General features: G+C 41.2%; 1 protein-coding gene across 5 annotated transcripts in view; it reads right to left on the reverse strand.

Annotated features, from left to right (window-relative positions):
- ehbp1 (EH domain binding protein 1) overlaps positions 1-13,220 on the reverse strand; it is a 162,862-nt gene that overhangs the window by 29,393 nt on the left and 120,249 nt on the right. For 4 of the 5 annotated variants that reach the window (XM_080288053.1, XM_080288055.1, XM_080288054.1 and 1 more), the window contains 3 exons: positions 8,136-8,274; positions 7,403-7,503; positions 4,615-4,738 (listed from right to left, as the gene is read on the reverse strand). In XM_080288053.1, coding sequence (XP_080144179.1) covers positions 4,615-4,738; positions 7,403-7,503; positions 8,136-8,274 — 364 coding nt within the window. The remainder of the gene's footprint in view (positions 1-4,614; positions 4,739-7,402; positions 7,504-8,135; positions 8,275-13,220) is intronic. The other variant, XM_080288052.1, reaches the window with a different exon arrangement.

Below are 13,220 nucleotides of genomic sequence, written 5' to 3' on the forward strand. Positions count from 1 at the left end.
CAAACCTAGGGGAGGAGGGGAGGTGTGTGGAAAAGAAGGGAGCATTTCTTTTTTTTTGGAGGGGGGGGAAGGCTGACTGGAGAAACTGAGATTCACAGGGATAAAAAAGGAATAGAGAAAATGTAAAGACACCCAGAGTGAGAACGTCTATCAAAAACACATGATAAGATAGGTCTTTTAATTTTTAGGTAACCAAATTCCTGGTGGAAAAGAAGAACAAACTCTTTACAGACAGAAAAAGAGAATCTCGAAAATAAAAGGGGAGAGAGAATGACAAAGCAAAAGCATGTGATATCAAAGAAAGGCATACTGTGGACCAGCAGAGCACAGAGGATGTTCCCAGGCTTTCTGCTGCTGGAGCAGAGAGATGAACAATCAGTCATGGGTCAGTCGGTCTGTCTGTTCACATCTGCCCGTCACTCCTGCAGCGCTCAGCGTTACCAGAGCACCACTGCACACTGAGCTCACCCAAACTTACCTTGAGAGGTCTGAATCATATGATCAGATTCACTGCTCTGATTACTCTGCACATCCCCGCTCAAAGAGTCTACTGAGAGTCTGAACTAACTGCTTGCCAGTCTGCGTATAAGCTACGCACATATGCATTATTTAACTGATGGTTAACTCTGAGTCAATCAAGTCTATTTGTGCACGGCTTCAGACCATATTCTAAGCTAAAGCTCTCCTGTCCTATAAACAGTAGCTTGGGGGGGGGGGGGGGGGGTAGGTTCACGGCAGCTTTTTCACCACAGACTGCCTATCACAACAAAAACGCAGCTTTGGCACTGCAATGGGAAAAGAAGAAGTTGTAATAGGAAACAATGATCAGAGAGCGTTTTCAGAATGTCCAACTCTCCTTCTCTGCCATCACGGAGTCTTTCTGCTCCTCCATCTCTAGCCTGACTGCACATAAGGTTATAAAAATGGGAAGGTGACACCAAAGCATAGCGTCAGTGCTATTTATCAGCATGACAGCAACGATCACAACAATGATCACAATGATGTCAGTGTTGGGTTTAGGTTGTTTATTTTTGAGGTAAAAAATTCACATACCCAAGGAGTGAAGTTATGTGCTAATGCTAAGGTTGATTAGCAAGCTACATCCAAAAACTGTACAGGTGCAGTGCACAGGCACACATCTGATGATTAGTGCTAACAAACCGACAAACAAAATCCTAGAAATCAGGCAAAAATGTCTCGGAACACACAGCAAGCCATATTATTATTCAGATTGTACCAATGAAATGCTTCAAAAGGCATCAGCAGCACAAACATAGTGGTGAGGACCAGTACAGGGACTTCAGTTAGCAGAGGTACAGCTGCCTGCGTCGGGACACCAGTCAATCAAAGCAGTCCCTACAGGTATCCCCACACAGTAAAAACACATTTTACCAGTCTGTTTTTACCTTACAACATAAAGCACCTTGAGGCAACCCTTGTGGTAACTTACACTGAGCTGAACTGAATTTTAACATGGGAGTCTGCTGTTTTCTTTCAGCCACAGGGTTTGTTTTTACACATGAAACACATGAAATTTCGAAAGAATCGGGTTGGAATATTTTCAACAAATTTATCAGACAGCAGGAAACAGTCTGATTCAACACACTCCTAACTGGAATAATAGTTTTGGAGTAGGAGCTGCAACATGTCTGCAAGTCCCAAAAAGTTTTAGGCTGCAGTACAAGTCTGAAAACTACTCATCTTTGTGATGATCCGTCAGTGCACCTCTTCTTCTGCGTTCTGACCCGAGTTGCCCTTCTGTTAAAAATCTTCATTTGTGTAGTTTGTCTAATCTTTTGCTGAGATCACAACTGAACTTAAGCTCAATTAAAACACTGAAAGACTGTGGCGAAGCTTGGCTGCTGGCTCACATCTCTTCATGTTCCATAAACATCATTTTACTCTGGATTAGGATATCTGAAATTAAAGCTGACAGTGGAGTGTGTGTATGAGGTTTTTATTTCTTTGTGTTTTTGTTTTGTTTTTTGAAAAAAAGAGTTCTGAAGGTGATGACAGCTTCACTCGGAGAAGAGTAGTGTTGGTTATTTGTGAAGCAGAGTGTTATCAAAAAAGAAGGCTACCTGCTCAGTCGACTTCCTTCACCAAAATTTTAGTTTTTAACAGCAGATCACGAGTGTGCCAAATCAGCACCACAACGTCACAAAACAAGGTTGTTAAATTAAAGTAGAGATGCCTGTCGGAGAACGGAGGCAGATTTCAGAACCAGTTATTAGGAGAAACACGAGACAAAATAATTTGACCAATAAACACACCGGTGTGCATACACTGAGTGTGCTCATTTAACAACTACCTGCAATGAATAAAACACTTTGGTGGACACTCTCCCTAACATGGTTGCGAAGGAAAAAGGTGTCCCACCCATTATGAGCAAGTTATGACTAATAAATTTTCTCCTAAGCAAGTCCACACTGGGTAAAAATTAAAGGATGGCTACCTGCCAAAGTAAGGCTGGCAAAGCAAATGATATTTAAACCAAAAATATTAGCGTTTGGTTAGTAGCTACTAAAAAGTCTTTCTATGATCCCTACTAAAGCACCAGTCAGATGTGACGGATCAATAGTAGATATACTGCTTACAGCCAAACAGGCACAACTTCTGATATTCTGGGTCCTGAGAAAAAAAAATCTCTCTCATCTCTGACAGCATATAGAAAGGTGACCTGAGTTGCTGAAGTGATAAAGGTTACTTTAGTGACCACCTGTCATGGGTGAGTTTCAGCCTGAAGACTCCAGACTTTGCCCAAAGGTTCAATCCATAACCTATCGGATGAGTGCTGCAAAATGAGATATGAAAACAGAAATACACTTTCAGGAAGTGAGAAACTTTCCCTCATTTGATGCGACATATTGCCAGTGTTGTACGGATCTGCCTTACATAATGACTACTTCATCATGAATATATAAATATCCTAACACATCTTTGATCAGCGACCAAATGTGACGCTTAAAAGTCAGTTTTATAGTAAATAAAACGTACCATATCACCTTTATATATCCTGATAGTGTATTGACTTGTGGAGACCACATTTTTTCGATTTCATTCCACACTCATGTTAGGAGGAGATGAAAAGCGACCAAGGTGAATTTCTCTTCGTGATATCCTTTTATTATTTTGTCCTCGCCTTCCTGTCGTCGCCCTCTTCCTTTTCTAGTGAATCACATTTTCAGGAGGGGACCGCGGGTATATATATTTATATAAAGAAAAATCTTTATGGCTGAAGGTGTTTGAAAGTAAATAACCTGGCGTCTTGCTGGCTAGTTGCCGCTTTAACAGTGGGTGAAGAAGGAGGAGGGGAAAAACCCCCCCCCCAAAAAACCAGCCCTTCAGATTGACACAATGGCATGCGCTCCGACAGAGGGAGAGGGCACAGAGGCAGGGAGGGAGGCGAAAAGGAGGAAAACGACAACAACAAACAGAGGAGAGATATCCACCATATCAGGATCCAAATGGGATGGGGAAGGTGAGCGCAAATCCCACCGCCCCAGTTTCCTTTCTAAAAACCCCTTCTTCTATCCTCCCCTGTGTTGCCTTTTTAGGATTTCGGGGGCTAAATCCACCAAGTTAGACGCTGATATATCAGAAAGAGCATGAGAGCTGCTTCTAAATTACTACAGCAAATACTGTACCTACACTCTCACAACATTCACAGACATCAAAATTTTACACTTCTTGGAACCATTTCCCCCCCCAGCAGCATTCTTGGGTGAGGAATGGGATGGTTTAGTATCACAAATAGGATGCTATTCTCCAATTTCAGTTAGGGACTCGACGGAGCCAAGGCCCCTCTTTTGGCTCAGCACACTGTCTCATGTCTTAACAAGGCTTTACCCCCAGCCAAATCTTAAATAAAAACCTTCCGAATCCGGCTCTGTACGCCAAACCAGATTGCTTTTTTTTGCGCTTTTTTTCGCGGGTGTGTAAGCATTTGTGTGTGTCTGTCGTGGATTTGTGAACTGTGTCAGTGCTCATGTTGTGTTACCTCATGTTTTTTTTTTTGCCATTTCTTTGCCTCTCCCTCTCTCCTCCCTTTAACTCACCCCCGTCTTTCCTTATACAGCATATCAATGAAGGCCAGATATGTACTAGGGGAAGGAGGGTGTATGTGTGTAGCCGTGCATGGCTGAGCGCACTGTTCAATAGTGTGGATGCTGGCTGGCTGGCTGGGGCCGCGGCTGGCAAACGGCTGCAGCGGAGACTTCGGCTGGGGCTCCGCTATCGCACCCAGTTATCGTTTCCCCCATGAAGGGCTCCCTTATCACCCCAGCCCAGAGAGGTCTCCCTTCTTCTCCCATCCCCGAGACACACTCCCCCACCTCCTCCCTCCCCACCCACCCTTCCCCTCCCTTCTCCACCTCCTCCTCATCCCTCACCCCCCACCCATCCCCTCCTTTCATATACACCCAGCGCTCCGTCGTGCAACATTCAACCAAGAGGGAGGGTGACGAAGGAGGGAGGGCGATGAGGGAGGGGGGGGCTTCAAAGATTCTCTCTCACACAAACACACACACACCCTGGGCGTACATGGATGTGTGTTTGCGTGTGTACGCTCAATTTGCCAAAACAGTTTTTCCAGTGTAATTGGGCTTGGGGTACCTGTGTCCATGAGATAGCGCAGCCTCTTCTCCACGCGAGCTGCTCGGGCGTCTATGTGCCTCTGCTCGCTCTCCAGTGCAGACAGCTCCCCAACCACATACTGACTGGTGTCTTTGAACGCCTTCTGTCAACCGAGAGAGAGAGAGGGAGATAGAGACAGAGACAGAGAGAGAAAGAGAGACAGAGAGAGAATAGTTAGAGGAAGGAAGTATAGCTATATTAGACAAAGAGCTTTAATCCACATTTGTGAGTTCTACATCTACAAACCCACTTTATAGCCTTTTATTAACCACATTCCACTGTATTATTTTATTTTAACACTAAACACTTTGAAGTTTTCTTCAGTAAACATTAGTTATGTATATTAGGTGTGCTAATCATAAAATAAGCCAACTTATTCTACTTTGATAATAAAGCACATTGAAAAAATTCAGAATAAGGCCACAAAATTTCTTTCTCTAAACTTATTGCTTATCAGTTTATTTATGTGTGGTCCATTAAATATCCTGTTTTTTTTTTGTTTTTTTTTGGGGGGGGGGGGGGGGGGGGGGGACCTGATAAGCTACATCTTAACAACACTCATCTTAACAATGTCAATGAAGAGTTAACAAGGAAACAGAAAACAGGCACTCACTCATCACTAAACGTCTTGCTCACTTCTTAAAGAGTGCCAGTATTTTGTTCGCTTTTCATGCAACAATTTATCAGCCAGTGTTGGCCCTGTTGACATCAGCAGATTTGCAAACAAGATGGGGCTTTCCCAAAATCAGTAGCAGGCATTAATCTGTAGATAGTTAACACTACTGCATCACAGCAACAGAGCTCCACTCTACCAGCTGGCTAAGGCCTTTCTGTGTGGAGGTTGCATGTTCTCCTTGTGTCTGTGTGGGTTCTTTCCAGGCACTCTAGCTTCCTCCCACACACCACAGACATGGATGTTAGGCTAACTGCTGATTCTAAAATGGCCATAGGGTGAGGTGGACTGTGAGCACGAAGAACCGTATGCTTTAGCCCTGTGACAGACTGGCAACCTGCTCAGGTTGTACCCTGCTTCAGCCCAATGACTGGGATAGGCTCCAGTTCACAAAAGTTCTGAAGATATGTTATGTATTTATGTTTTGCTCACACTAAATGCTCATTAACCACACGTTAAGAGAAAATCTCCAAAATCCAGATTATAGTACTGTGATCAAAGATTCTATCACTGTATCATTGGTTATTTTAACACTAAACTAAACACTGAGCTTTTCCTAATAACTGTTTGTTATGTTATTGATTTGAATTTAAATACTGGACGATATAAGTGTGTAAGCCTGGTTTAATGTACGATGAGGTCAGTTATTTTCATAAACAAGATTAAGTAGTTATCCTGAGTTATCCTATGAGCATCAGTGGGGGGCAGAGGCTTTGTTAAACTTCCAAAACTGTGCAAGTCATTAAAACCACCATTTAGCCTTCAGCACTTTGAAGTCAATGTACTTTTGCTTTAGGATGTCTGCATATCCAGTTTATTTACTCCACACTAAATAAACTGGTTAAGATGATTATTTTTTCGATTCAGCTTTCTTCAAGCTCACGACTTCTAATACACAGAGCAACATCAGCCACTCTACACACACACACCTCGCTCTATAACCAGACACTTAATACACACTCCATTTCTGACCTCTCTTCACCTCTGTCTCCAGGCTGTTTGCTATTCTTCAGAGAAACTCCTCTGAGTGAGGAAAAAATGTTTATTCAAATTCACTACTGAGGATGCATCCGAAAAAATATCTCTATTTTACTGCTGATGCACTTCATTTTTCTTAATGGGAAGTAGAACTAGAGAGCAGGAGAGAAAGTTTTTTTCTTTTTTCCATTCCACCCAGGCCAGCACTTTTTCCTCTACTCCTTCCAGCATGCGAGTGTGTGCATCTGTGCGGCTCTGCACACGTGTGATTGTGCAAGTGTGTGTGTGTGTGTGTGTGTGTGCTGATTCCCAACAGCCTTTCCCCCCTCCTCTTCTGTGCGCGCTCTCGCTCTATCACCATATTTTTCCTTGGCAAATCAATTTTACACATGATCAGCCCACTCCCCTTGCCGCGCTCGGCCCAGCCGTAATTAAGAGGAGGGAAATTACCATATATATTATATTAATGCAAACATCATTCAGCAGGTAATTCTTGGCTGATCGGGATAATGGAAAGGTTGAACACCCATTAACCCTGGGGCCCAGGCGCTGGGAGGAGGGTGCTGTGTGTGCGTTTGTGTGTCTATGTGGATGGGACTGGGGTGGAGGGTGCAGGGTCGAGGGTAGGAGAGGGCTGCTTGGGAAGAGATTCACCCCGTGGTCTCTGGTGGCACGCACACACATACGCACACACATAATAACATTCTTATAAACACATTCTTTGTGCACACTGCCTGGAATACAGTGTGAAATGTGTGCGAACACTTGAAGGACGTGAAGGCACACTTCTGTGCAAAGACAGAGCTGATATCTACCATTGTTATAATTAAAATGGCAGCCTAATAAATCAATACTTAGATGTGTGTGAGTTAAAGAGACGACAGTAGTGTGTGTGTGAGGGTATAGGAGTGGACAAGGTTAAAGTGGGGAGGCAACTTAAACTAGTAAGGTGACATACAGGAAATTGGGGGGGGGGGGGGGCAATCAACCACTTCACATCTGACCCCCAAGGTCTTTCTTTTCTGGAGAAAGACCTGTGCTACTATCACACTCACACACTAGTTTGTTGTTGCAAATGGGACAAAACTGTATACACTACAGAAAATATGAACAAACCTCCTCTTCAAACGGTCTGCGAACATCAACCTCTATGGGTGAACCTCTGTCCTCCTCAGCCTTCTTCTGATCCTCAGGAACAGACTTCTGTCTTTTCATCTCTGGAACAATGAAGTTACATACACTAACAGGTGAGAAATCCACCTAATGTCATTTCAGTCTTTATATTTTTAGCTTTACATGAGTCACTGGTCAAAATAATCCAGTGATCCAGTATTTGTGGGTTTACAAAAAAAACAACAACACAGCTACATGGATCTTCATGATTGGTGTGAACACATCATGACAGGTGTATGTAACCTGCTTAGAAAAGCCTCAAATCTTCCTCTTAGTCAGTCATTTGAGCTGAATTGAGTATTATCTGTATTACATATTATATTGTATATAGTAGTCATCTTACTTTCTTTATACTTTCTTTCTATACTTTCTTTATAAGATATTTTCTGACATTTTACAGATGACTCAGTTACATTATGCATCAAAATATCTTATAGTTACTGAGAAACCCCCACAGCTATAAACAAGCCTGCTTTCGAACGTTACTCTGAACAAGTGAATCCTTGTAGTCTTTTGAGGAGTCGAGTTACTGCTCCTCAAAATGTCTGTGGACGTCCTCAACAGTTAATTGCTGTGTGTGAATCAAGTGTCTCCGTATGCAAACATACCTCCTTGGGTAAACAGTGCATACATTGTGTTTGTGTGCTTGTGTGCTTGTGCTGTAACGTTCCCCCACCTGGTCTGCTCTCCACATACTGGCTGAAGGACTTGAGCTGTGTTTTCCTGACTGCAGAGTCCTTGTTGAAGACAACTGGGTTTCGCAACCTCTCCGTGGCTCTGCGCAGCCTCTCAGCTCTCAACTCCTCTGCATTATTCTGTCAGACACCGGGAAAGTCAGCGTTTAGCTTGGTCAAGTATTGCCTACTGACTCAGGAAGACAAAGACCATCAACGGTTGTTTCTATTTCTTAATTTGCAGTTCATGGCATCGCCAAACAAGGTAAACAAAGGGACATATTTTCGGTCAAAACTGCTTCAACACACAAATCATGCAATTAATAAAGCTAACCGTGAAGTAAGGAAAGAAATGCAATCATAGCCTAGTGAGCTGATGATTTTATTTACAAGGCAAGACATGTGGAGAGATGGATAACCCAACTGACAAACACATGCGGCTCAAAGAGACGCGCAAAGAGAGTTCAGACTGCAATAACAGCTGGTGCACAAAAGCTAAAACAAACCAAAAGCACACATAGAAACAGAGCTGATTGTTTAATTTTAAATTACAGGCAATGGCAGCAATTAGTCTGCTGCCTCTTCAAATCTCGTCTATTATTCTGTCAGACTCTACCAGTCACTTAGATATGCTCTCAACCTTTTATTAGGCAGTCGTTTCAAGATTTCAGAGCGGCTCTGTGATTATTGTGATCAAAAACACACATGCACACAAAACTACAGCACTGTAAGTGAACACACCAACTGACAGGCCATGAGATAAATCTGGTAGAAGTTGATATGTTAGCTACATTGTGATTTGTTTGCATGAAGCCCTCTGAAAATACACACACACACACATACAGAGGCGCACACACTCATTCATTCACTCCCTCACTCATGAGAGAGACAAAAAGGAGGCAATTAACTTGACTTTCAGCAAAACCTCGAGCCAGAAAATATATTCAGATTATGCAAAATGCAAAAAAACGCTATTGTTTTCAAAGCGAACATGTGTTAGAAAGGCACACGCTCGCTTCTCCCGCTATCAAAAACAGCATGCAGAAATGCTTTATTACCAAGCCCCCCAAATATGCCAAGCCGAGTGGAAAAGAAACCGACTCGGGCTAAGATTGACGTCGCAGCAACGTTAATAAGACGGCGAAACGTGTAATAAAGTCGACAATTAGAGCAAACATGTTCCACTGCTTGAAACAGGGGGAGATAGTCAAGCAGCGTGTGCAGTGCGAGGAGGGCTAATAGAGACGGGTGTGGGTGGGAAACGGCGTGTAGACGGGGAGTTGTTAGTTTAGCTTCAGATTATTGACTTTCAAAAACAATGTCAGCAATTAGTCTGTTCTCACTTTGTTTTGTCTATTAGTCTGTCAGCTTCCACCAGCCACTTAAAAACCTTATGTCAAGACAAATTGAGGCAAATTTATTTATGAAGTGTTATACACAAAAGCCCAATTAAACATTTTAAAATGTGAGGACAGCGCTCGCATCAAGGCAACACCAAGGCGATCCAGAAGGATGTTTAACTCTTACACAGCCATGGTATTTTAAAAACAAAAACACGATAAAGTGGAAAACTTTATCAGTGCTCCTGCTTCCTTTATCTATGAGAGATATTATAAAATGCTCTTATGTCATTAATTATGGTTTTTAGTCACATTTCGGTTTAAAGGCGTTATGGCACCACATTTACACCTGCTCTTTATGCCATACTTGGTAGTTTAGAAGTGCAAACAAAGATCATCACCAGTGAGAAAACTGTGCTACAAACTGTCCAACTACCCCTGAAAACAGCGCGTTTGTCAATCGGCAAATACTTCAGGAATGGACATTCACAATAAAATCTAAGTCTATAATGTTAAGAAAACAAAAACAAACAACCATGCCACACCATTTCCTGGGAAAAAGCATTTCTATGACACACAAATGTAATGAATTTCTGGGCTCACAAATGCCTCCATCGGATGACCTTAAAGTTAAATTACTTATTGAGGGAGAAGTAACGAGGAACAGTTATCAAAGGGTTTACTTCCCTCTGATCTGTCTCCTCTCCATTGTCCTATCAAAGTAAAGGTTTAAAAGGCCAAAAATATATTAAAAACAGAATGCACCACTGCATGTGTAGTTCATCCAGAGTGTATGATATTAGATGATATATGATATAAGGTGAGGATCTTGCTTCAATTTTACGTCTTTAGTTCTAACTAATAACAAAAAGTAAAAAAGGTAACAGTCGACTCAATAAAGGTTAAATAATTGTGCTTGATGTTTTTTTGTTGTTGTTTTTTTACTGTGTACCCTCAAATCATTTGCTGACATCCTCAACAGGCTTCTTAAACTCAGTCTTCAAAACTATGAGAATTTCCTGTTCTACATCTTCCAATTAATGTTGCCAAAATGTGTTTTGTTTTTCTGCAAAGGTTTGAACTTTGAGTGTTTAAACAAGAGAGAAAAGTGTGAAAATGTTCGTGCCTGTCTGAGAAAAGTGTATAAAGTGTTTAGTGAGGGGTTTACACCCTTAAAACATCTATAATAATTGTAAAAAATAAAGTTGGCTACCTGGCAGATTTCACGTATCACGGGTTATTTTTAGAACGTAACTACCGCGATAAACGAGCGACCACTATTTTACAGAGACGAATCGTGATGCCGTTTGAGATCACGATGATATTTTCATACTAATTTTTCAGTATTTTTCCCACCTCGAAATTCATTTTGCTGTTCTTTCTCTTAAATGCTCTTTAAAGTGTTAATACGATGAGTAACTCTAGTCCTTAAATCCCAGCAGTAAACAGAGACAGCAGCATGTATCTGCCCTCTGTTTACCTGATACTTTCTTGGGCTTGGTTACAGAAATAAGGTGGCTTCCTATTGGTTTTAGCACAAAGCATCACAATCACCCGCCAATCCTGGCTTTGCTAAATCAGCTTCCTGTTTGAGTGATTTTAAAATTTTACTGATTGTTTTTAAGCTTAAACTTAAATGGCACTGTGCTTTTGCCACCCAGTCTGACTTGTTTGAGTAGATGAGGCTGAGAGAATCGGTGACTTCCTTTATATCAGGGATGTGAAACTTATATTACATCATCTGCCACTTTAATCTTGGGTGAGCCAGACAAGTGAAGCTCCCCCATGTGTCATTGTAAAGAAGTTTACCTGCACATTTAATCCTGGAGATATCTTAATATATATATATATATATAAAATTAGTGTAATTACAACAATATGTCATTTTCCTACCTGACAGAGAAATGCTGCTGTAGTAAATCAAAGAAATTTGTCAGCATGTCACTTTGATCTTAAAAAGTAAGTAATACATGTGCAAAATTATAGACAAGTTAGCTGGTAGCTCATTATCCATAACATCTTGTAGTTGTGATAAGACAGGTTTTTGTGGACCTAATGTAATGCCCCCCAAAAAGAAAATTCTATGGTAGACAGTGAAAAAACAGGAACTTTCTGTCATTTAACAGTTTATATATATTACTTAATTACTTTTGTGCATTATGAATGGCCATGGGAGAGACATTTATTAGTGTAAAACTTATGAAAATATAGTTAAAAGTCCAAAAATCATGGCAGGGGCCCCTAGACCTTCTGTTTGACAGCCCTGATTTAAATAATTTAACACACATTTTTATAGGCTTACTTTAAAGTGATTTCCTCTTCCTCTGATGATGATTATTACTAATCATTTATTTATTTCATAATAAGCATTTTGCTTTATGCATTTTTTTTAACTTTAAGTTACTATCCATTTTGGCTTTCTCTATGTATTCTGTATATATGTATGAAAATGTTATTATTCGCATAAATAAAGATGACAAGATCCATTTATACAGACAATCATGTCAAGCGTGCAGATCTACAGACTTAAACATATTGTGTTAGAAATATAGTTTAAGCAAACAAGAAATACAAAAGCGTGATGCAAAGCAGCTGAAAACTTAGTGCTATTGGTCATATAAAAGACAAAGGTCCATCCAGTTAGTGATTTTATGAATATTTCATTTGTTTGTTTAAAGAAAAATGAAACAATCACTGATAATTGGATGTCAACAGATTTGTTGGATTAATGCTCCTGTCCTTGTCATATTTTCATGAGGATGTTTTTTTTTTAAAGATTTTACCACACTGAGTGGTAAAAGCTGAAGCTCTAACAATATGTGGAGGGAATGGTTTATTTAGCAAAAGAATAATCTAATCCCTGGGGAGACTGATTAGGGCACTGGGCCTGCCTCTCCAATTATTACATACTGTTTAACTGTTGTGAATTGTGACTTGTTCACTAGACTACAACTACAGGTTAAACAGCAGCCACTCTCTTAAAGTTCAGCAGCTGCATTTCAACCAAAAGACAAAAAAAGAGAGAAAAAGAATAGTCTTACATTTCTCTCTCAGCCACACACACCCCCACAAACACACCCACCCACAATGCATACCCACTTGGCTACCCCTCTGTCTCCTTTTTACGCTTTGGGACGAGCAGATATTGGGGTGTAATTTTTACTTTCTGCCGCTCCCCTCTGCATCACTTATCACCGCTATCATCTCTGTGTTGAGCTGTGGCAAGCTGTGGCAGTGGTGATTCAGGGCTTTTGGTGCATGTGAGTCTGTGAATGTGTGTGCATGGGGCTGCGTGACTAATGTTGCAGTCTGCTGAGCGTTGCATGCCCTTATCGTGCGCTGCCGAGGCTGCGCATACACACAATCGCTAATGAGAGGACGAGTGCGTGTGTGACGTTCCTGCAGGTCGTTCCAAAGGCCTGAAGGACTTTTGGGAGACCCAATCCTCTTGGGACAATTTATCCATATTTCAAAGGACAGAAAAAATGAACCCAGTCAGCTGACGAGGGAGAACAGACATGATTATTCACATTCGCACACATTTACTGTAAAACTATTACTTTAGTAGTTGCACCAAACTTAAGTTAAAACTGGAGATGATAAAAGCTGCACAAAAATAGAGCAACAGTATTACTAAATTCTTGTGTACCATCTTTACAACAGATGGCAGAATTGCATAAATTATATATTCCTAAAAACTTCTCGAAGATGACAAAGATTAGTGCCAGTGTGGCTCTGTTAGGCTTA

Source organism: Astatotilapia calliptera, chromosome 13 (assembly GCF_964374335.1).
Source record: "Astatotilapia calliptera chromosome 13, fAstCal68.1, whole genome shotgun sequence".
Taxonomy (NCBI): Eukaryota; Metazoa; Chordata; class Actinopteri; order Cichliformes; family Cichlidae; genus Astatotilapia; species Astatotilapia calliptera.